The following is a 25,577-nucleotide window of genomic DNA, read 5'->3' as shown; positions in this document are numbered from 1 at the left end:
TAAGTCACAATCTGACTAAAAGCCTTTAGGTATATCTAGTTTCCCTCTCCAGTAAGCATCACAGCCTTGCTTTTGAGTAAACAAGTCAGGTCAAGTTATAAATCAGGAGTTCCACGCACACTTTTATCTCTAAGGGAGAGGTCTTCAAACTTGGCAGCTTTAAGACTTGTGGACTTCAACTCCCAGAATTCTCCAGCCAGCTATGCTGGCTGGAGAATTCTGGGAGTTGAAGTCCACAAGTCTTAAAGCTGCCAAGTTTGAAGACCTCTGCTCTAAGAGAACTGTAAACGCGGCGAAAAGTTAATTCTCATTTTAAACCCTAAAATGTGAAACTGCTTAACACCATTGATGAAAATGTGAGAGTAAAGCTCTCTGTCATTAAGCATCTCGTCTCAGAATGCCAGTTGCTAAGGTACAGCAGCCGGCAGAGACTCTCCCGCTCAGATCCTGCCGTAAACATCCTAGTCATCTCCGGGTTGTGTGTTTGTGTGTGTGTGTGTGTGTGTGTGTGTGTGTGTGTGTGGGAAACGGGGTGTCGCGTCGACCCGGAAAAGTTTCCCAACGAGCATGGCAAGGCTGCTCTGCGGAAAGAATCTTTGCCAAGACAATGAGCGCAGCCCCGCCTCCCGCTCCTTTTACGTTTCCGATCCGCGGATAGGAGCGGAGACGCCACGGTGGGCGGGGCGAAGGGCGTCTTACCGCCCCCAACGATACCGGCGCGAGGAAGTCGCCTATTCTGCTCAATAAATGCCGTAGAGAAAAGGGCGGGTCCTTCGGAAAGTGCGCGCGCAGGTGGGCTTGGAGGCGCTTTTGTTTTATTTATTTATTTATTCCCCTCCCCTCCCCCTCTCCTTCTTGGTGGAGGTCGCCTGCGGCGCGGAGGGCGTAGTTGTTGGTGGCGCGCTTGTGTGAGTAGCTCTGTGGCCCGTAAGCGCGCTTGATTAAAGGGGGGGGGGGGGGAAAAGTGGGACTGAAGGAAAAGAGGCAGCAGAGAAACCTTCATAATTGGTGTTGAAAGCCTTGCGGTTCTGTAGCCGGAGAGGAATTTTAGAGCTTTGGGTCTGGCGGTTGGAGGGGGGGGGGAGTGGGAGTGGGATGGGGGGAGGAGAACAAAAAGATATCCCTTAATAAGCCTGTTTTATTATTCCCTCTCCCCGCTCCCTCCCCCCCTTTTTTTTCCTTTTCCAAATAAGTGACTTCAGGATTTATTGAATCCCATGGCCCATAATCCTTGGCTGGTGTGGCAGTATGGAGTTGGTTCTGCACACATGGACCATAGTGTACAGCAGTTCAATCTGCAATGTTACTTCCAGGATAAAAATGAGGCTGCTTTCCTTGCAGGGTGTCCTTGGGCCTTGCCTGCCAGGATACTCGATGGCCCTTGTTAGGCAGACACTCTGAGCGGTCTCTTGAAATCTGTGGTTAGGGAAAAACGAATAATAAGAAAATAATAATAATAATAATAATAATAATAATAATAATAATAATAATAATAATAATAATAAAGGCTTTTGATCGTAACAAGACCTATTCCTATAAAACAGTGCAAGGTTGTTGAACTTGGGTGCTCCTGCATTTTTGATAGAAGATAGTTTCTTACCTACCTTTCTATTAACAATGATGTGATGTTAGAGATTTTGTTTCCTAGTAATGTATAGAGAGGCGCTCTTCTGTGTTTTCTGTTCATGCATTAATAAGGGTGCATTACACCCTTCTTCAAAAGCAGTAGGAACTAAGATCTAAGCAGTTTAGAGGTGTGTTAATATATGTGTTTTGATTTAGGAATGTTAAACTCCTTACAACGAGACTGATAAAGAAGAGTAATGGAAAATAAAAGGCAGAGAGCCAGAGTCCAGGGTGGCTGGGCTAGCCAGGGTAATAGCAGAATGACTTCATGTTCAGGTAAATGGTGTCTTGTTCTAATGTATATAAATAAACTAAATTAAACTTGTTGCCTAGCAGGAACACTGCTACCAATTCACAAAGATCTTCTCCCTACCTATAAATACTACAGAAGGGGTTCCTTTATGCAGCCCCTTCGGGCTGTGAACTAGTTTTCTAGGTTGATTTCTTCTATCCGATGCTACTCTGATAGTTCATTTTATTTCCAAATTAGCTATCTTTTGACTACTGACCCAATCTTGGGGTTAGCTATTTAGATCAAACATCTTTTGGCCTGTTGGGCCACTAAAGGTCTTAAGTCTTTTTGCACATGTGTACTAGTGGCACAAGGCATTTTGCTTTAATGAAACATTTTAAATGAAAAACATCAAATTTAGAGGCTAGTGGAAACATTTGGAATCTTGATGGCCACTCTCAGAAAATGGTCACTTATGACAAAACCTCCAAGGTAGATTGATACGTGTCTCCTTCTACTTCTCATCCTGCTCTTTACCATCTTGTTTTATTGTGCTTATATATAAAGAGCTATGCTTCCTGATCTCTCCCCCTTCTCCAACCTGTAAGGCAAAGAGGTAGTTAGAAATGCAATTTTTGGCAGAAGATGGTGGTTGGTTTGAAATATACTAGCTTTTCATTTCTGAAAATAAAATATTATTTAAAACAATTAAATCTCTACAACTTAAGGGAGATTGTCAAAACAAGGGCTTTAATTGCCTCCCTAAGATCTTTAGAATAGAGGCTCTAGAAACAGTTTCCTAACTTCAGTGATTATTGATCTGGGTTCTTAGAAACCTTTGACCTAATTTTGACTGCCATAAATAGATTTAATCTAGGACTTTTCAAATGTTTGTTTACTAAATATGACACATTAATATTATATTTTCTCCATGACCCAAATAATTGAACAGTTAGGTAAAGGTCATTTCAGTCTAATTGTATGCATGGTCCCTCAGAAATAAATCCTATTTAATGTTGAAGTTTACTGCTAGTTAAATATAGGATTATAATATAAGCTTTTTAAGTGTTTTTTAAAAAACCCATAGAGCTTGCTATAATAGATTTTACTAGAACTATAAAAATATGGTTTCAATGCAAAGGTATAGATTTCTTCAATAATAGCATGACGGAAATGAAACCATGAGAAGTGATTCATACGCTTGTTTGAGCCTGTCTCAAAGCCTCCATGCGTATCTTCATAAGAGCATGAAAAAATAACAAGCCTGATTTTAGATTGTATTATTTTTAATATCAGATTCTCAAAGTACTTCGCACATGGGGGCTCTACATGAAAGAAATAAGTGCTATCAAAACTTTGAGCCCTCTCACAAAAATCACAGTTCCTGAAGTAGAGATAGTAAAAGGTAAAATTTCAAGGCCATTGAGATAGCGCTGTCCGAAGACATTTTCACGTTCATGTGGCCAGCATGATATGGAGCGCTGTTATCTTCCTATTGAAGTGGTACCTATTTATCTACTCACATTTGCATGCTTTTGAACTGCTAGTTGCCAGGAGCTGGGCAAAGGATGGGAACTCACTCCATCATATGGCGCTCAGGTCTCAAACCTGGATTGCCGGCTCTCCAGCTGACAAGCCCAGCATCTTAACCACTGAGTCACCACACTGCCCTTTGAAGTAGAAATGCCAAAGGATAAAATGTTACGTGTATGTGTGTATATGTGTGTGTGTGCTTAATTTGAAAATATGATTAATAAATAATATTGAAAATATGAAAGTTCTTGTTATCTAGTTTGATAACTGTTCCTTCTTGTGTTAGCCTCTAGAAAGTCCAATGCTAGAAATCAAACATTTGCCAATTCAGCACCATCCACATTCCAAGGAGAGGCAGAGCTTTCATCTAAAAGACAGTTTGTTTTTAAAGCACCTGAAGAGGTAAAAATATTGTATTATATTGTTATTGCTTTGTTTATATGTATATAAAAATGCCTGAACACATAGAAAGCACATTTTAATGATTTCTTGTGTGCATTTTCTTTAAAAAATAGTCTCCCAACTCAGATGCATTATCAGCATCATAGAGCAGCATAACTAAACAATTATAATTGGAATCTTCAGCAATATTTGTCACTTTGATTGCAAAATATATGATTTCTAATTATTTTTTAAACTCCCTCCCCCTTAAAGTAAACTAAATATACATACTTTATAAAAATGTAAGTTTTTTTTTTAAAATCCTTAGGTTGTATGCAAAGTCCCAGAACCCAGAGTAATAGAGTAAGTATTTTCATTTTTAGTTCATTTTAATACCGGTATCTCATTTGGCTTTGTTACTTTTACAGGAAGTCCATACAATTGCAATTGGGACCAGAACTTTGTCACTAAGCGATGCAGCAAATTTGGCTTCCCCAATGACTTTGCTTGCTGAAAGCTCCTTGGAAAGGTTACAGGTGGTGATTACATGCTCCCAAGATGCTGCAACTGTTGTAAATACATTCCAGTGGCCAAGCACCCAAATGCAATCACATGATTTATGAGGACAGTGCATCGGTCATAAGTACAAGGACAGGTCATAAATCACTTTTCTCAGTGACTTCTGTCAAAAGTTTGAACTGTCACTAAATGAATGATCATAAGTCAAGGTTTACCTGTAATGTGTTTTTACTCCTACCCTGTTTCCCTGATAATAAGCCCAATCGGGCTTTTGAGCTCATGCGCTAAAATAAGCCTGCCCTCCGGAAAATAAGCCCTCCCCAAAAATATTTAAACGCAGAGCTGGAAATCAGATAAGACGGCAAGAGGAGCCCCATCTTGCTCCTTGTGCCCCAAAATAATAAGACCTCTGAAAATAAGGCCAAGCGCTTATTTTGGGGTTCAAATAAATATAAGACGGTCTTATTTTCAAGGAAACATAGTATATATCCCTTGGATCCCTTTCTCTAACCCTAATTAATAGTTTGAATCTTTTATGTCTACCCTACCATGATGGATTTTTTTTTCCTCCTCTACTGCAGAAAACAGGGTGTATATGAGATCAGCACATTGCCCTCAGGAATATCAAAGTAAGTATCTAACACTTTGTGTGTGTGTGTGTGTGTTCTTGCAGAATAGTTCTGTTAGGATTATGTTTAAGTATTTTAATTAGTATTACCGTATTTTTCGGAGTATAAGGCACACTTTTTTCCCTCCTAAAAGAGGCTGAAAATTTGGGTGCTGCTTATACTTCGAATGTAACCCTGTGCGGTGCCCAAAATGGCTACCCGGAACAGCTGCTGCCTTCTCTTACACCTTCCGCACTTTGCCTACTTTAGTCACTGGAGTTCCCTCCGAGGATCAGCTGTGCTTTTGAAGCACAGCCCCAACCTCAAAACCAGCGAGAGAACTAATGTGCTGAAGCTGATACCCCAATCAGCCCCAACCTCAAAACCAGTGAGTGAACTAATGTGCTGGGAGTAGCCAGATAAATATCTGGTAGGCAGAATTTTTTTCCCCTATTTTCCTCCCCAAAAACTAAGATGCGTCTTTTTTTTTTTTTTAATTTGATTTATATGCCGCCCTTCTCCGGAGACTCAGGGCGGCTTACAATGCGTTAAGCAATAGCCTTCATACTTTTGTATATTTATACAAAGTCAGCTTATTGCCCCCATAATCTGGGTCCTCATTTTACCTACCTTAGAAAGGATGGAGGCTGAGTCAACCTTGAGCCTGGTGAGATTTGAACTTGCAGTAATTGCAGGCAGCAGATGTAAGTGGATGTTAATTAGTCTGCTGAGCCACCAGAGCTCTTACACTCTGGTGCGTCTTATACTCCGAAAAATACAGGTAAGTCATTATAGCAAAGATGTTACAAAGGACTACAGACATGGAGGACCGTGGTATTGTACAGAAATGTATTAATAAAATTTATTAATAAATAACTTTCACCTGTTAAGAACATCCTTTTATCTTTAATCAAAGACACTTGTTTTGTCCATATTGGCTTTCTTTTCTGACAGATACCTTATAAGTCTACAATGTAGTTGAAGCTTAACTGTTTTTAAGGCTGTTTTTACTAAATCTTCAGGTGAAAAGAATCATTGGATCAAGACCATTCCTATTAGTTACCTTCCAACAATGTTATATATTTATTTGCTAGATTTAAAATTCTGAGTTTTTTCCCCAAAGCAGACATACTTGGGGATCTCCCTTTATTGTACACCCACAATAACAAAAATAACAATTATTTTGTGTATTTCTCCTTCCATGTTGAGTAAATCTTGTATTTTGCTTTTTTTTTTTTTTTCCTGGATCCAAAGAATGCTACTAGAGGAAGAAATACCTGCTTTCAGGGCTTGGAAACTTACCCATAGATTTTTTGTTAGGAGAACATTGAATTTCATTCCTTTTCCAAATCTCACTTTCTCCATGATGCACAAAAAATATCTGTGCTAACAAAAGAACATGATTGAACTTAATTTTTCCTTTCTAATGAAGAAAAGCTTACAGGGAGTTCTTACCACTTACAGAAGAGGACTTGTGTTCAGAAAAAGTAATCTCTGTCTTCTGTTTATTGGTTTTGTCATGCTATTTATACGAGAGCCAAAGTGATTCAAAAATGTGTTACATGAGATTCCAGACCTGTTTAAGAAGTTAACAATACCCTGTTTCCCCCAAAATAAGACATCCCCTGATAGTAAGCCCAGTTGGGCTTTTGAGCGCATGGCAATAAGGCCAAGCACTTATTTCTGGGTTCAAAAAACTATAAGACAGGGTCTTATTTTCGGGGAAACATGGTAAATGAATTGGTGCTATAACCAGATCCAAATTACACATCTGTGTGCACATTTTAATATCATCACTGACTTCTTATCTGCTTCAAAGAATCTATAGTTTTCAAACGTCCCTCCTGAATGACCTGGAACCTCATATCATTATGCCTGCATTGGCCTATCATTGACTCAAAATGATATAATGGTGGTATTGAAGGTTATTGAGAAGTCTAGAAGAATTAACTGTTTTCCCAATCACCTTTTCGACATAAATCATATACTTTACTTCTCCTTACATCTACTTCTCTGTTCTTATTTCCCAAAAAGAGCCTTGGTAGTACAGGGGTTTAAGGCACCCTGTTATTAAGCTTATTAAGACCAGCTGCCTGCAATTACTGCAGGGTTCGAATCTCGCCAAGGCTCAAGGTTGACTCAGCCTTCCATCCTTTCTAAGGTAGGTGAAATGAGGACCCAGTTTGTGGGGGCAATAAACTGACTTTGTATAAATATACAAAAGGATGAAGGCTATTGCTGAGCACATTGTAAGCCGCCCTGAGTCTTCGGAGAAGGGCTGCATATAAATCAATTTTTTTAAAAAAAATGGATGCCATGAGACTATTCTCTTGTCCTCCAGGCAAGGTACAAGAAGAAAATGTGAGCTTTAAAAAAAGTTATCCAACAAAACTATAAACATAAGCAAGTGGGGACTGGAGGAGCTTGATAACTCTTAAGCAACTCACAATATTTAAGTGGTGGTGGTGAGTACTCTTCTTAGCAAGCCACTTGTTTTCTTTGCTTGATGGAAAGAAATGACACAGAACCTGCCTGGAATGTCTTAGTTTGAAATAAAATCAGAAAATATCAACATGTGATGTGACTTTTCTTTATTCTAGGATTCATTTGATTCCTGGCTTCATTTCCTTGAGTGAAGCAGATTGGATGTTTGATCAGCTGTTCCATGAAATTCCATGGAGGCAAAGAACACACGTTAGACACGGTAGCTTTGTTATCAATCTCCTTTAACTGTTGACTCCTGTTTTTGCAAGGTCCAGCAGTAAATCTTGAAATATTCACTCTAGTAGAATCCATAGCAGCCAGAAAAATATCTGGCCCTCTGCCACCAATTCTAATCTCCACTTAACACACAGATTTAGGGCTAACCTGTGTTTTGTTTTGTTTTGTTTTGTTTTGTATAAGGAGATAGCCAAAACAATTACATGTTTTTTCTGCTCTAAAGATTCAGAAAGGTTCTGTGCACCTACTAGTGATTCTTCATTGTTTGTACTGTGTTTTGCTGGTGATTTTTTTTTTTTTTTTTTTTTTTTGAGAAGGCAGAGAGGCTGAAGATTCAGTGTTATCTTTTCAGCTCTGAACTGGTCTGCCTGTTCCTGAGTTTCAAAAGGCAGTAGGAAGTTGGGACTACACCTTCTGTGGTAGAACAGATTCTTTACAATGGGATGTTTTTGGTTAGTCATATAACAAACTTTTCATTGTTCTGTTTATTTTTTTATCTATTGGATTTGGGTATAAGTACCATGACATTCAAACCATAAGCTGTCTGAGCTTGGTTCACTTGAGGGCATTTGTGTTACTTCTTACATTTCCCTCTAGTAATTTGTATATCAAACAGAACAACTTAATTGATGTATAAATAGCCTAGAATAATTTTCTCTTGGTCGTATAATTTATGAATTGCAAGTTTAAAGTCTCATTTGCTTAGCTTTTTTATCTAGAGAAGACAAAACATTGCTAAACGAGTTATTGTCATTTATTCCCTAAATGTCAAAAAACTTTATAACCATTTATTACTGGTTTCCATAGTAGCCCTAATAATTGCATTCAATTTTCTTTCTGTAGATCGATCTTATGACGAACCCAGACTCACAGCATGGTATGGAAAACTACCCTACACCTATTCCAGACTTGAAATGCAAGCAAACCCTGATGTACGTATGGATCTTGAGTTTTCTAAAGTTGAAAAATAAAATTAAAAAGCCATAATAACAATGGTGATCTGAATTTCAGGCATTCCTCCTTCACTGTGATTGCTTTTCAAGCAAGGGAGAAAAAATACAACTCCACTGGATACAGGGGATGGGAATGAGAAAACAGCAAAGCCACTTCTTGTTGCAACTGTGGAGAATTGTGACGGGGGTAAATCCCCTGAGACAGGATAAAGCGGATTTTCCTTTAGTGGAAAATCCCTCAATCACAGCTGAATTATCTTTACCTTTGAAACAGAAACTCAGCTGATCCTTAAAATTTGTCATGATTTCATAAGGGATGATGTGATCCTTTCACGGTAGATCAGACTAAGAATGCAGTATTGTGTAGGTAGTACTACTTTTATTGAAAAACTATAGTAACAGAATCTTGCAAGTTTGAGTATGCCTCCCCCCCCCTTCCTTTATCGTTGTGACTACTAAGGAGAATCTTTGTTTTGTTTGTTTTTGCTTTAATTTATATGCCGCCCTTCTCCGGAGACTCAGGGCAGCTTACAATGCATTAAGCAATTGTCTGAGTTGTTTACTCAGATTACAATTTCTGCCCTAGACTTAGCCCTTTTTCTGACCATTATCATAACAAATCTTCCTCCTATCTCTCAAGGCCATTCCTTCTTCCCTCTCCTGAACAGAGGTTTGTTAAAAAGTAAGCAGCTGATGTTTTGACAGAACAATATTTAATACACAGTATTCTTACTGTGCCTTGCTGAGGAGGTTAGGGAATGCATTTATTGAGCTTTCAAGGCACTACAGCATTGGCTATTCAGCCTGGTTTGTTCCATCTGCTGTGCTGTTTTCATATGCACCTTTGAATGTGCATTCTTCTTCCTCAGTTACTGGAGAATTGAGAATGAAAATGGAATATTTTTTACAGATCTTCTTTTAATGCCTCCATACTTTGGGTAGTGGTTTGCACTCACAGACTATCTCTTATAATTTGTTTGAGTCTCAATTTCAATTTTCAGACTGTCCTCCCCTTGTTCCTTTGCTTAATCTGGATTTCTTCCCAACTCTTGACTTACAGGTATAGCCCGTGAGTTTTCTGTAGGATATAAACCTAATTAATGTATACTTTAAAATATGGTGATCTTACCTGAATTTCTGTTGGATGGATGATGGAAATTTCTTGGGGAGAGGGGGGGGAGAGAACCTAGCATTTATCAAACACTGGAGGGCAGTATTGGAAAAGAACAGAGTAAAAATTGCTATCACTCTTCATGCCACATAATGAAATCATACAATATTTTTCCTTACTTCAGTTAAAATTGAGAGAAGAACTTAACAATGTTTTTTCCTGTCAAATAGCAGTGCTAATTCTGACTTTAAATTGATTTATGTCATGGTTTGCTAAGGGAACCCCTCCCTACCCCCAACTACCTTGGGTATTAAACCATTGAGGAAATTCTAGAAATTTTCTTAGCAAAATTGAACTCCCATGAAGAATTTAGGCAGCTTGTTAGTTGAGCAACTTTGTAACTGGTTTAATTTTTGTAATTCAAATACACATCTGCAACAAGATAACAAATTATAAGTACTGTATTTTTCGGAGTACAAGACGCACCTTAGTTTTTGGGAAGGAAAATAAGAAAAAAGCTGATTGGCAGGTGGATTGGCCTCCCGGAATATGCCCAATCAGCTGTTCCCAGAGGTAAATTTTAGCAACAGGTTTGTTGGTTGTGAGCTCTGTGCTTTGCTGCTTTTTTTTTTTTTTTTTTTTTTTTTTGCTTTTTTTCCCCGCCTCTGAAAGCCTCCGAAAAGCTGTTTCTGAGGCTTTTTTCTGAAGCTCTGTTTGGAGGCTTTTTTTCTGAAGCTTTTTTTCTGATGCTTTTTTCAGCCTCTGAAACTTCCGTTTGAGAAGCTGGGCGGGGCTACATTTGGAGTATAAGACGCACCCAGATTTTCACCCTTTTTGGGGAAAAAAGGTGCATCTTATACTCTGAAAAATACGGTAATCCTCTCTTAGCAACTGCCTTGTACAGCAATCATTCACAGTTATGACAATGATGAAAAAATTGTGACCTATCCTCATGTATGCAAACGTAGGTTTTTACAGGTAGTCCTTGACTTATAACCATTCATTTAATGACTATTTGAAGTTATAATGGCACTGAAAAATGACAATTTTTCACACTTATGACTGTTGCACCATCCCCATAATCACCTGATCATAATTTTGATGCTTGGCAATTAGCTTGTATTTATAATGGTTGCAGTGCCCAGGGTCATGTTTTGTGACCTTCTGACAAGCAAAGTCAATGAGGAAGCCAGATTCACCTGACAACCATGTTAGTAACAAGAGCAGTGATTCACTAAATAACTGTGGCCATGGAAATTTTGGACTCAATTGTGGTCGTAAATTGAGGAGTACCTGTGAAGCAAAGCAAGGAAAGGTGAAGTAAGATCATAAGCACACTTGTGGTTTCATTCAGTGACTCATTTCTCTTAATGACTTGAGTTGCCCATTCCAGTTGTCCCTAAAGGAGGACTACCTGTAGCCCTTATATAGTTCAGGCATAAAGTAGAAAATGCTATAGGCAAGCACCAATTAATCATGATATTGCAAAACATGCAAGCTTTGGTGACCCTCTATAAAAGGACTTTGCTAGCCATGAAGCTCTTACATTATTTAATCAGATGTTAATGAACTTTCTGGCACTTAAGCCCTGAAAGACTTTCATAAGCTATCAGTACCTTTCTAGAATATGAGCAACTAAGGGTCTAGCAAATCAGATGCAAAAATGTGTATTTGTATGTATGTAAAGATACAATTGTATAAAAGTAAAGGCTTATTTATTAAGAAATACTGCTTCAATCATTTGACTGTAAATAGCTTACAGCAATACAATTCAGGTCACAATGACACATTGTCAAAGTTACCATTAAATATAGTCTGCTTAAAACCCAATAGAGTCATTGTAAGTCATGACATCAAAAGAACATCTCCCTTTCTCACCTCAGTTCTCTAAATTTACAGTAGGAAAGGGATGTTACCAAGACCTTCCTAAATGTTAAAACTGAGGGTGCAGTTCTTATACGAGTGCAAGGGCATTCTGCAAGAGGGAGCTCCTGAAGAGAATGCTTGCCTCTGAGTCCTCTCTCATCCACTTTGCAAATGGTGGGGATTACCAGAACATATTGGGAAGATGAAATCTAAATGTTCCTGAGATTGCCTGGCTCCAGTCCATATATAATTTAAAATGTGTTGATCACAGCACCTTGAGTTGTACCCAGAATCATTCTTGTCAGTTACATGCATGTGCCCATTTTCTTGGCAGTAATACAGGCATGAATTACTGTTACCTTCTTCTGGGTTGTTGTGTTTTTTTTTTTTTTAACTTCCTACTCTAGTTTATATGAAATATTGACAAACTGCCCACTTTCTTAAGAGTGCAACCACTTAACTGCTATATGTTCCTACATATATAAGATGAGGGATTTTTATTTCATTATGCTTAAATTTTGAGCACAAGTTCTAAGTACAGTATTTTTTCTTTATGTTTCAAATTAGTGATATTACAATTGGAAACAGGCTTCTTAGTAATATAGCTATCTTATTTACTGGGCGCTGAGTTTGCTTGTAGTTGTGATGTTTACCTCCTTTTTTTTCTCCTTTGATTTCAGTGGCACCCACTACTAGCCATGTTGAAGGATCTTGTAGAAGATTTCACCAAGAATACTTTCAACTCCCTACTCTGTAATCTTTACCAAAATGAAAAGAACAGTGTTGACTGGCATAGCGATGATGAGCCTACACTGGGAAAAAATCCCATAATTGCATCGCTTAGCTTTGGTGCTACCCGGATGTTTGAGATGAGGAAGAAACCTCTGCCTGTGAGTTTATAAACCTGGAATGTAATTCAGTTGAAACACATATTTTAAATACTTTAAATGCATAATACAACATAGCTCTTTCTGTCCCACCTATCTAAAAATAGATGGATAGCACATAAACCCAGTGCTCAAGCCATTACTAACCAGTTCATAGCTCTAAATAGCATTTGATGAGCTATTTGGTGATAGGGTGGGATGCTTTGGTAGTAGGTTAGTGTTTGAATGCAGGGTTTTTTGCTGCCATTTCTGGATGAGGCTGGAAAATGTCCTAATTGTAGTGAATCTGCTAAGCAATATTTCCTGTGTCATTGCAGAATTTCAGTTCAATTCTCATTTGCCCTAATCATATACTGTACCTGATTGGTAAATCCAGAAACTGTATGTTCCCATTTTAAAATGGAAGAACCCAATCTTTTATTTTAAACCTGTTCAGATAAATAGTAGAGAAGTACAACAAATGTTGAATAAGATTTAGACAAATGGAATAATGATTTGAAACTGATCAGCTTCCGTTGGTGTTAAGACCACTTTTTTATTTGTTTTTTCTTCTTGAACGAAAACTGTATGTACAAACTTTATCTATTGACATTCTTTGCTCCCTGGATAACTGACAATTTTTTAAAGCCAACTCCAAGGTTCATTTTCCTTTGTTGAGGAATAGGATAGCTTAGTAGTGAAGATGATGATTAGAGATGACAGTTTTTTGTACATTGAATTAAAACAACCTTTTTATACATTAGTTGATCAATAATTTGAAATAATGTGAGATGCAGAATTTATGAGCAGACTTTCACTTATATAAAAAGACGTTCCATCTTGTCTTGAAATATCTTCCAATATTTAATCTGTTTAATCAGTATATATTCCTGAGTAATTTACAAAAGAAAGAATAAAATTTGGTGATAAACTGCAATATTCATTTTTTTATGATTTGAATCAAAATTAACAGCAAAATATATCTTAAAAGTTATTTTCTAGTAGCAGAAAAAATAAAATGATTTAATGGTCCAGTGAGGATTTAGCTTTATAATTTTTTTCAAAGGCAAAAGAGTCAGATGAGCTTATCTAAGGAAGAGATTCACTGCTGTTGTTCCAATATTTGAGGGGCTGCGACAAGGAAGGGAGGGGGTCAACCTATTTTTTAAAGCACCTGAAGAACAAGGAGCAATGAATGGAAACTAATCAAGGAGAGCAACAACCTAGAACTAAAGGGAAATTTCCTGACAGTGAGAACAATTAGCCAGTGGAATGACTTGCCTCCAGAAGTTGTGAGTGATCCCTCACTGGAGATTTTTAAGAAGAGACTGGACAGCCATTTGTCTGAAATGGTATAGGGTCTCTTGTTTGATCAGAGGGTTGGACTAGAAGACCTCCAAGGTCCCTCTGTTGTTCTGTTTCCTCATGTGGCCTTAGCATGGATGCATGGAATTGGAACTCTGAAGAATATCCTAAGATCTGAATAGGTATAAAGGAAGGTGATACTTCAGACAATTTAGTCCCAGGTTTTACTTTAAAAAAAAAAATTAAAATCAGCACTTTAAAATGTATTAAAGAAAGGTGGACTAGGAGCCATTTGAGCTGACAATGTACTTTGCCTGCTGTTTCTGGAAGAACTGGTGAAAGTGCCAGATGGCAGGAACAGAGCAAGTGCCAGTTCTGTAATCGGAAAGGGGCAGAATGAGGACCAGCCCAGTCAGTTTGGTATCAGTGCCTGGGATGATTCTAGAACAGATTACAAAGAAGTGGATACTTGCAGGCAACTTTAAAAGTAGTAGGGTAATAATAAAAACTCAAGGTGGATTTGCCAAGAACAAATCTTGCCAACTAATATTGTTGCATATTTTGATCAGATAAATTTCCTTAATTCATTGCCAAAATGCTGCAAGCATATTATGTCTTGTTTTCAGGATAACATCTGGAAAATGCCCTGTGATAATCATAATGATCACACTAGTTACATGCTGGCTGGATGTTATGAGAAGTACAAAACACGATATTTGAAAATAGTACTCCAAGAGGGTTCAATAATGGTTCATCATCAGGTTGGGGGGGAAGAATTGAATAGAATGACACTAGGTTCCATTCTGAGTACTCTAATCTTCAATATTTTTATTAATAGTGATGATGAGGTAGAAAAAAAATGGTTATCAAATTTGCAGATGACAGATTTGCATGAGGCAGCTAATACTCTAGAAAATTAAAAACATTTTTATTTATAGTAAAACCTTGACTATTGACAAGGATACATGAGATGTGTTTAATAGTAGGATCCTTTTTACTCAATATACTCAATACCTCTTTTTTTTTGAACTTTGAATTCTGATTTCTTGCAAAAAGGATACGTGCATAAATATAATATATATAGGTTTGGAAACATGACATGTAAGGTGACTAATTTGTCAGGATGCAATTTGGCTTTTCATTTTTTCAGGATGCAATTCGGCTTTTCATATCTTAGATTTTATTCATTCATTCATTGATTCATTGATTCATTGAATTTCTGTAGCCACCCATTTCAACCAATGACTTTGGGCGGCTTATTGTTCTAAATCTATAAAAACAGTTGAGACAATAAAAGCATTTTAAAAATAAAAGTATCTCAAAAATAAATATATACAGCAGCCAAGATAAATGATAAGTGTTCTGATCTGCAAAATTTACCTATGCTGTCTTTTTTGCTACAGAGCCTTGAATTTGCTTGAAGAATTAGTTCACTGCAGTTAACTTCCCAGTTTACACTGCAATGTAAATTTAAAGCTTTGAAGCCAAATTGTAATGGTAGGCAAGCAGCAGCTCTGCCACTAAGATTGTAACCAAGGAAACAGGTAGCTGAGAGCAGGAGGAGGAGTTAGGAGTGCGTATGTTAGATAATAGTGGATATCCATGATCAGCTTCTAAATAATTTTGTTTTTTTCCAGTAAAATATTGAACAAAGTCTGATCCCCTCCACTGAAGAATACTAAGTGTTTTAATTATTTGCACAAACACACACAAAAACAACAGAAAAGAACTGCAGAGAAGGCCTTTTGTTTTATTGATAAGAAGATAATAATGGTTTATGCATATGAGTTGTTACTCAGAAGTTTTTCTATGTATATTGGGTGAATATTAAATGTGCATAGCCCAAACCAAGACAGAATAGATTCTCCATTAATTAGAATATTTTATTTGGCCAAGTTTGATTAGACACACAAGGAATTTGTCTCTAGTGCAGAAGCTCTCAGTGTACTTGCAAAACAACAGAGTAATCATTATAATAATGATGATATCAGTAAGAGGAAGTGGTAGAGAAAATGAGAAGAAGAAGAATACAGCCATACCACATAGTAAATATACTTAGACATAGGATAGTACTGTGGGAATTAGGTGTTCAGCAGAATGATGGCACAAGGGCAAAAACTTTCTCTGTATCTTAATTGTTTTGGCATGCAATGCCCTGTAGTGGCTTTCCAAGGGGAGGAATTGAAACAGTTTGTATCCAGGATGTGAAAATATCTGTTGATATTTTCTCAGCCGTCCTAACCAGTGCAATATACAGGTCCTCTATGGAAGGCAAGTTGTTTTTTCTGCAATCCTAGCTATCGGTTGGAGTCTGTATGGAGTCTGTATAACTATTTGGTTGCTGTACCAAATTGGGAGTGACACACCCATGAATCTCCATTCAGCTACTCCAGGTGAGGCTGATGGAAGTTGTAGTCCAGTATCTGGAAGGCTGCAGGTTCCCTTATCTCATGCTATAAATGAGACATAAATGTCTACATTTCTAACAGGAGATTATGTAACGATTGTAGTATTGATCTTGGTCATAATGTCTGAAAAAAAGGTCTGTAAGAAACCAACATAAGAGACTGATTTTAAAAAACAAAACATTGAAATAAATAGGATGTTGGTGTGTTTTGTAAGGCTGCAGGAGACATGAATTCATAAATTAGTGGGTCCTTGAGGAAATAAAAATAGCTTCAATAATCATTGTGATAACTACCAGAGCAGAGAGATTATTTGGGTCTTGCTACAGAAGTAATAACTCTGTTAACTTTAAAAGAAAGGAACATATAGGTGCAGAGATTCACAGATGGATAATAGTTAAAGTGATAGTTCTTGACAGTGATCTGTTTTTTGCCAAGGATTTCAGATATGTAGAATGTCAGTGTTGTGTTAAATAAAAGTCAGAACCTTGCATTAATTATACTGTAGATTTGAAAAGTTTGGTGGCATGCTAGCAGCATCCCAGATCTTCAATGGGAATACATTCCTGTTGGATCAGTTTTGGTTCCTGTGTTGGCAAATTTGCTATCTCAAATTACAGCTACTTCATCTCCCTCCCACTCTTTGACTGATGCATGACAAAATATTCAGTCATTACTATCTGGGTGTTTAGTTGTTCAGTCCAATTATCCTGCCAAATCAGTCCTACACAGAAGCATGATAGCCACCTCCAGGGCCATATCTTGCATTATGCATCATTGTTGGCTTCAGAAGCCCAAATAATAGTGTCTGTTGACCTGAAATTTTGCAGCCTTATTTTCTCTCCTACTTCAGTATTTCTCCAAAGTCATATCTCCCACAATTGATCATTTCTGCTACTCCATTATGATTCTTGAACTAGCAACAATGGAATTGTAAACCAGATTTATTATGGTATCTTGAACATCAATAACTACTGTAATAAAACTGCTAGCATTTTCTCTCTGAAATCTGATACACTGTGTGGATGGATCCTATAGAATAGTACATAGAAACTTCCTCAGAGTATTTTTTTAACCAATTGCCTAATATCCTGTTAACATTTCAGACTTGAAAAAGTTCTCTCCTTAATTGTGGGAGATGCTTATTACTATTCAATATTGCAGTGGATTTGCAAGAACTTTTTTTTTAAAAAAAAGAAATATATTGGAACAAAATTTATGAACGTATTCACCAAACTCAAGGATAGATGATATAGTAGTTGAATTTTTAACTCGGGAAGAATCTTGAGTTCAATATGGATCTGGGAAGACTTTGGATACTTCTTGGTTGAGAGCATAATACCATTTAGTCAATGGAAGCTACATGTATCTACATTCCACATTGTCCTTACAAATGATTCTAGCTGTAGAAAAATAATTCTTTCAGGAAAATATTTTCTGGATGTTTTCTTAATGGTAGGAATACTGCTTGCAGAAATTCATCATTCCTTGTACTTGTTTCTGATTCTACCAATTACATTGTGTAGCTGTTCCATCTTTTCCTACTAAACTGAATTACTTTTGTAATCTATAAGGACTGCATGTAATGGAACTATCTGGGACAGAAAGTGGCAGTATCTTGAACTCTGGTAATACAATATAAACCTCATCTGGAGGTATTTCAAGAGTTGCTGGATATCTGATTGTTTAGAATTAGACATCTGACTCCAAGTTGTTTTCTTATTTAATAAGCATGGTGTGCTCAGCTTAGGCCAATTGCTATGTCATTACCTAATACTTACGGGAGTATTATTAGAATTACAGTGGAAACGGAAGAACTGTTTATAATGCTTGAGCTCCTTAGAGGAAAGATGGGATATAAATATCAGACAAGGGCAGCTAAGATCACAAAGGGGATGGGAAATTCAACAGGAACTATACAGATATACTGAGAGGTGATGCACTTTGGGTTTCCTCTCTATCTTTTTTGGAAGCCAGCAGCTGCCGGAACTCACACCCACTCTCGCTTTACACACCAACAGAACTTGCTGTTGTTCTGCCTATTCAAGACAGCATGTGGTGTTCAGAATGGATTGGTGAAAGAGCTCATGGCAACCATGAATCTATCCCAGATTTTTAGAGGCTAGCACATAGTGGTGATCACATGTTAGACCTGGATTTTATTTTGGGGTAGTTGTGGTGTGATCTGAAGATGAAGGATATTATTAGCACTCCTTCATTATGGTTAGATCACTTTATGGTTTGTTGTCATTTTACTCGCCCTTTCCCCACCCCTGCTGGGAGCTTGGACCTATCAGATGAAGCTGACCCATACTAATAAATCTTGATAGATTTCACAGAAAACTTAGGGATATGATGGGCAATCCAGCTAAGACTTTAGTTGCCCTTGAGAATGGGCAGGTGTCAAGGACCTTGGATCAGATTGCATTGGCTTCTTTTTCCTTGGTCCTGAAAAGCTTCCTTGTTTTCTGAGGAGCTCCTGGAGATGAAATGACAAAAGAGAGACTTAGTATGCTATTGGGGATAGTAGAAGAATGAATCTACCAAATACATAAGAGCTTTAATTAGACATGGCATTGTAGCATAAATGGTTATTGGCCAGCACCCCTGTTTAATCAGGTTCTCTGCTGGGCTGCATCATGAAGCTATCTGCATTATCATGGACCCCTCTTGAATATAATCTACGAATTAGACTCTGACTGGGCATTCTGTATGATTTGACAGAAGTACTAACTTGTCTTGTTCCCTGGAACATTCGACCCTGTGCCCCATGAAAGAGGACAAGATCCATTACCTGCTTTTTAGACCCATGCCCCTCATATCTCTTGTTGAGTGATAATATATGGTTGGATCCCTATGGTGGTGAATGGATCTTTTAATGTGGGTGTGGTTCTGCCTACCCTGAAGGAGGTGGCAATGTGCCATCTCCTCAGGAAGCCATTAGTGGATCCAACAATTCTGAATATTTTTCTCAGTCTCCAACCTTCCCTTCTTTGTTATTGAGAAGGTACTTGAGTTGCTGCTTCAGAAGGCTCTGAAAGAAGTAGGTTATCTAGGCCCATGTCAATTGGGTTTTAGGCCAGTACAGATGGCATAACTTGTTAAATATAGTACTGGTATTTTTCCAAATGCACTGTGTGGATTAAGAATGAGGGGAACAGAGTTGCGTAGTTCTCCTCTTCTTCACATGGCCAGTTGGTTCTTGCCTCACCTGTTTAACATCTGTATTAAGCCTGTGATTGAGGTCATTTGCAGAAACAGAGTTTGCTATCATTATTATCTGGATGATACTCAACTGTATCTCAATCCCAAACTGAGTTTGGGAGTCAATCCCAAGTTGTTGAGGTCTTTTTTCAGTGACTGTTTATAATCTGGAGGTGGGATTGGGAGGGTGGCTTCCATGCCGAATTGGAATGTTCTCAATGCTTCCACTACCATAGATTTTTAAAATGTATTTGTATCCTGCCTGTATTATTTTTACAAATACCGGTAACTCATGGTGATACATATACCCAACACAACTTCCTCTTCCTATTTTCCCCACAACAACAACCCAATGAGGTGAGTTGGGCTGAGAGAGAGCTCAGCTGCTTTCATGGCTAAGGCAGGACTAAAACTCATAGATTCCTGCTTTCTAGCTGAGTGCCTTAACCATTAGATCAAACTGGCTCCCATTTTTTAGCCTGAATGGGAACACAGTTCCCCAGGCAGACCTAATGTGCAATTTGGGGGTCCTCCTGGACTTGCAGCTTCTGTTGCAAGATGATGTGGCAGCTGTGACCAAATTTGTGTGATATTTCAGTTATCCTCCTTCAATGATGCATATTGTAGTCTACTTGCATGTAGACTGCTGCTTTACATGATGCTGCCTTTCATGCATCGCCACATTGTGGACTAGCTGCAGTTTCTAAGTTATTTTATATTTATAAAATTGCAAAATGTATCATTGTTTTATCAGACTAAACTTTAATTAATAAAAGAATGGGGGTTGTCCACGCCTAACCCTAATGATATTATTAGATTTAGTCATCGGAAGGATTGCACAAATTCATTAATTCTTATAGGAAGTCATGAGAACACTTGGCTTAAGGACATTTTGTTTCCCTATATTCATGGTATTCAAGCAGAAGCTAAAACATCTACTTAGACAGAGGTTGAATAAAATAGCCTAAGTAGCTGCTTCCACTTCTAGAATTTTATGACTATAGATTAATCATACTTAATGCATCTTTTTTAGGAGGATAACAATGATTATACTTATGTGCAAAGAGTTCACATACCATTGGATCATGGTACTTTGCTAATGATGGAAGGAGCTACTCAAGAAGACTGGCAGGTGAGGAGCCTAGAGAAAAGTTATACAAATGCTGTTTTCTTCCTTACAGATCTATATTTAGGTAGTCCTCGACTTATGACAGCAATTGGGACCAGAATTTCCCTTGGTAAGCAAGGTGGTTGTTAAGTGAGTCACACCCAATTTTATGACCTTTCTGTCATGGTTGTTAAGGAATCATGCTGTCATTTCCCTTTTGACTTGGCTTAATGGAAGTTGGTGATAAATGGTGATCATGTGACACTGGGATGCTGCAACTGTTCGCCTAGCATCCAGATTCTGATTATGTGACTATGGAGATGCTGTGATGGTTGTAAGCATGACCATCTGTTTATAGGATTGGAACCTGAGGCTAATGCAACAATGAAACACATGCAGGTGGGGAGAAATGAAAAGTTGTTTGCTATGACAGGTCCCCAACCCCTGGACTGCAGCCCACTACTGGGCTGCTGCCTATTCGGAACTGGGCCATGCAAGAGGTAGGCTGGCACACATGTGTGCATTCAACTCCACTCACACATGCAGCGGGTTGAGTGGAGCTGTGCACATATGCGCCAGCCTGCTGCTCATGCATCCTAGTTCCCCTTTCCCTCCCATCCGGGTCACCAAGTCGCAAAGTTTGGGGAATGCTATGCTATGAGATTGGGCTGCTTGTCTTTCATAGGTCACAAAAATCTTAGTTTTGTTTTTTCTTCTTGGCCAACCAGAAGGCATGAGATTGCCACCTGTGAAATAATGCAGTAAGCAAATAATGTTGTATTATTAACCAGAAAAAAAGAAAAGAAAAGAACAAAAGGAAAGATGGGATTTGGCCTCTTCTTTATTTTTTACGAAGTATAGCAGTTATAAGTATAGCAGTTATAAGGAAACTCATTTTAAGTACAATTTGGTATCTTCCATGCCAAAGAACAAAATATTTGTATTTCCTTAATATGTATTATGTAATTGAAGGGCTGGTTTTTTGCATCTTTTTCAGCACCGTGTTCCCAAGGAGTATCACTCTAGGGAACCACGTATAAATTTGACATTCAGGACAATATATCCAGAACCAGAGGCAATGCATACATGATTGAAAGAAATGCAGAACTCTGCTTTTTCTGCTGAGCTCAGAGTTTAATGCTGACTTGGATGTGATGACCCAGCCAGATTCACCATTTGACTGCCTTCATCTCAGGAGAGAAGAAAGACTGCTTGCAAAGAGAACGTACAACTTTTGCATATTTCCATTGAGCAATGTATTATTTTCTTAGGCTGCTTGCTAATATGTAATCCTGACAATTATTTGTTTATTGTTTGAAACCAATTGAAATGTTGTATGAATTCAGAGCGCAAATGTTACCTTTAATGGAGAAGAAGAAAGGATTTTTCTTGAGGAGAATGACTAATAATGGACTTCAGAAACCTTTCCAATTTCAGAACTTATAACTGTAGTTGCCATGTCCATGACTATGTCTTGCAATGCTGGAGCAATTTTGAGGGAAGGGGGAGCAGGGAGAAAGAAGTATCTAATATAATTAGCTGTAATCCTTATAATTAGCTATAATGATTTCAATAGAATCTTCTACCTATACCAGTAAGAGGAGTGTAACTGAAGGTAGCACAGAGCTGTTTTAAATAACTCAGTGCTATTCAGTCCAGCATTCTGTTGTGTTAGATGAATTCAGTAATATTTTAAAATACATATCTAGGAACCTTGGCCTCATTTTTCAAGAGTCAGGAGCATGTTCCTTCTCAAGTGTAGTTATTCATAAGATAAGACAGGGAAGGAATGATAACATTCCTAGTTACGATTGCTCAGGATCTTCAGTTGAAAAGCACTCCACCAGGATATATGTAGCAAGATCTCTGGATATATTTACATCAGCATATTTTTTAAAAAAAAGCAAATACAGATAGTCCTTGACTTACAAACACAATTGGGGCCAGAATTAACAGTTACTAAACATTATGGTTGTTAACCAAGTCATATGAGTGGAACCAATATTACAATCAGTTTTACTGAAGTCGGTAGTTAACAATTACCATAGTTGTTAAGCGAATCACATGGTTGTTAAGTGACTTGCACAGCTGCTGAGTAAATCCATGTGTGACCTCCCCCCCCTTGACTTTGCTTATGGGAAGCCAGCTGGGAAGATTGCATTGGTGATCATGTGATAGCAGGATGCTGCAACCCTCATAAATATGAGCCATTTGCCAAGCCCCAAATTAATAACATGTGACTGCAGGGTTGCAATTCCAAGGATGGATTGTAAGTCACCTTTTTTTGGGACACTGCTGTAACTTTCCTCCACTGTTAAATGAGCTGTCTTAAATCCAGGACTACTTTTATCAAGAGTAATTTTGCCCATTTTACTGTCAAAGCAGGCAGTGAAAGCCACAAAATGATGGTCACGATGAAAAGGTATTTTTTCAAATAATTCTTACTTTATGACTTTTGCAGAAAAGCTGAAGTAAGATCATAAGCACATCATTTCTCTTAGCAACCACTTTGTTTAATAACGGAGTTGCTGATGCTAGTTGTAGTAGCTAAATGAGGACTCCCTGTATTCCTCTAGTAGCAGAGTTGGCAGAAATAAATGATGACATAATTGGTGCTCCCAATAGTTGTAATCTGTCCTAGTAAGGGGGCTTTGAATAGTCCTGTCCATATAGATTTACTATGGGCCAATTTGAGGGCAGTAATTTTCTGTTTTGTTTCCTTCCCATTTGCTGAAAAGAAACTCCACAAGTCACTCTCTTCTCAGTGTGGTAGGTTAGTATGCTTGAGTATGGTCTGTGATGGAGGCTTTAGGTACCTCCTAAATTGCATTTCTGAATGCAATTGTTTTCTGGAAGATTTGTAAACCTTTTGTGTCCCAAAATAGTCCAGCCAGGTCAGTTGTTTCGAGAGAGATGAGGCTGCCCTCCTGCCTACCAACTTGTTAAGCTGTTTGGGGCAGAGATTTATTAGTCTTTTGGAACATGTGACTACTTTAGCACTGTTGCTATAACTTCGGCTAGAAGAGGAAAGTTGTAGAAATCTCTGTACATTTCTGCTTTAGCAGTAGCTGCAAAGCACGAATGCTCAAATTATTTAAATAAATTAGATATATTTTACTTCATGGATTGTAAAGGCAATACATCTTGATACTTATATAAAGAATCTTGCAACTTCCTCAGTTGGGTTTTGAATATTAGGTGCTACCATTAATGGGTCCAAACTAATTTGAACATTTCATCAGCCAATCTGTAATGACCTTGAAACAGCTTGTGTATAATTATAAGGTAAGATCTAGCAGCATGCACTGCTATAGTTTTGCACATGCATTTAAAAATGAAAGGAAATGGTGGACTTTATGGAAACAAATTTTCCTTACAATGCCACATATTTTTGAAGTTTGAGCCTCTTCCAAAAGCTTGCCTAGAGTAATTGATAACTTGTTTTGTGAATGACTGAACAACTGCAAAATACTGAAGAAGGATAACTATCAGGATCTGCACTCCAATGATTTTTACTTATATTTTCTAACTGAAACCATGAGAGAAACTAGCTTGTCAATACCTACAACATCTGCCTTCAATATCACTTTTATGTATAGGAGCCTGTGGGCTTCCGTAGGCCTTACTAAATAAACATGGTAAGGAGTTGTCCCAAAGGTACATTTTCACGAGGCAACTGGACTTTCTTGTTTTTCTTTGAAGACATTTTGCTTGTCATTCAAGAAGCTTCTTCAGCTCTCACTGGACATCCTACAGCCAAGAAGGCTCTACACCCATTTGCACTACTCGGGTGTCCCTAAGGACACAAATAAATTCCCAAATGGCCTCAACAACTCTAAAACACGAGTGTCAAACTCATGGCATCATATTGTCATCATGTGATGTTTTGTGATGTTTTCCCCTTAGTGCAGCTGCAGTGGGCATGGCCTGTGCGTGACACATCCAGCCCACAGGCCACCAGTTTGACACCCCTGCTCTAAAAGAATGCAAATGATCAGCTGTCTGCAAGGAGTATAAATCCTTCCATTCCCCCCATTCAGTCAAAGCTGAAGTAGCTTCTTGGATGAGAAGTGGAACGTCCAAGGAAAAACAAGAAAATCCAGTTGCCTCCTGAAAAAGCACCTTTAGTAATAGCAATAGCATTTAGACTTACATATCGCTTCATAGTGCTTTTACAGCCCTTTCTTAAGTGGTTTGGGACAACCATGACCTGAATGACTGAGAATCTTCATAGACATAAGGAGTTGCACCTGAGTGCTTGGTCTGGAAGTGGGCTCCATGTCCCCAGACAAGTCAAACTAACTGATGGTATAGAAAAGGGAGAAGAATATAGCTGGGTAGCAGACAGCAGCCTCAATGAGTTACCTTTTGATAAATGGGTGTTTTTGTGATTAGCTATGTCACCATGCCAACTGCTTAATGAAAAGATAAACTTAAATGGCAATGACTGTCATGTGAATGCCCACAGAATGGTCTTCAAATTCCACCCCTTTCCCAAATTATTAGCTACTAGTAGGTTAATGTTTCATACTTGAATTAGGTAGATGTGAGTAGCAATGCTTTTAGAGGGGCTGCTGCACTGCTGTAAATGGTTCTCTTCCTCCTTCTCCCTTATTTGGAGCTTGTTCATTGCCTGCTTTGATTGTGAATGTGTGATTCAGCCTTTTCTGCACATTAAAAATTGAGTAACTGGACAATAAGCATGAATCCCCCTCTCCTTTTTTCTGTGCTAGTATCTTTAACTGGATCAAAAAGAATTGCTGTTCAGTAATGCCTGTGGCCTGTGATGGTGGAAGCTATGCAATCAATAGATAGTTCTGTTTTGTCATAATTGAAAAACCTAACTTGTGTAACACCGGGGCAAATGGCGGCAATTTGTTTCAAATGCAGTTTACAGCTGTGTCCATGGCAAGCTTTCATTGAAAGTGAAAATTATGCAACTGAAGGTAGGTTCTTTCTGCAGAATTATTTTTGGGGGATGTGCCTTTCAAAAATTCTGACTGCTGTTATAGAAGAGGTAGCAGGCAAATATTTGTCAAGCTCTATGAGCAAACCTTACAAAATGTATTAATCTTGCTAAACTTAGTTTAACCATGATTATTTAATAAGCCATGATTAGTTAACATGGCAGGTTAAACC

General features: G+C 38.0%; 1 protein-coding gene across 2 annotated transcripts; it reads left to right on the top strand.

Annotated features, from left to right (window-relative positions):
• The first annotated feature begins 650 nt into the window (after positions 1 to 650).
• On the top strand, positions 651 to 25,138 carry ALKBH3 (alkB homolog 3, alpha-ketoglutarate dependent dioxygenase). 2 transcript variants are annotated; one of them, XM_034417406.3, is made up of 10 exons: positions 651 to 792; positions 1,783 to 1,902; positions 3,678 to 3,793; positions 4,101 to 4,135; positions 4,873 to 4,920; positions 7,500 to 7,603; positions 8,464 to 8,552; positions 12,231 to 12,440; positions 20,364 to 20,462; positions 21,436 to 25,138. In XM_034417406.3, the coding sequence occupies exons 2-10, from the start codon at positions 1,824 to 1,826 to the stop codon at positions 21,526 to 21,528; spliced, it is 873 nt and encodes a 290-aa protein (XP_034273297.1). In that variant the 5' UTR covers positions 651 to 792; positions 1,783 to 1,823; the 3' UTR covers positions 21,529 to 25,138. The 2 variants fall into 2 exon arrangements, with proteins under 2 accessions (XP_034273297.1, XP_034273296.1); XM_034417405.3 differs by having other exon boundaries at positions 753 to 908.
• Positions 25,139 to 25,577: the final 439 nt, after the last annotated feature.

The sequence above is a fragment of the Pantherophis guttatus genome, chromosome 1 (assembly GCF_059756535.1).
Source record: "Pantherophis guttatus breed Tessera chromosome 1, ASM5975653v1, whole genome shotgun sequence".
NCBI classification, from domain to species: Eukaryota; Metazoa; Chordata; class Lepidosauria; order Squamata; family Colubridae; genus Pantherophis; species Pantherophis guttatus.
Note: the sequence above shows the minus strand (reverse complement) of the source record. Positions and strands in the feature narration are given on the sequence as shown.

Coding starts and splice junctions, on each gene's coding strand:
- ALKBH3 (XM_034417406.3), top strand. CDS start 1,824: ATGGAAAATAAAAGGCAGAGAGCCAGAGTCCAGGGTGGCTGGGCTAGC. Junction 4,136..4,872: donor CCAGAACCCAGAGTAATAGA/GTAAGTATTTTC, acceptor CCTCTACTGCAG/AAAACAGGGTGTATATGAGA. Junction 20,463..21,435: donor CTACTCAAGAAGACTGGCAG/GTGAGGAGCCTA, acceptor CATCTTTTTCAG/CACCGTGTTCCCAAGGAGTA.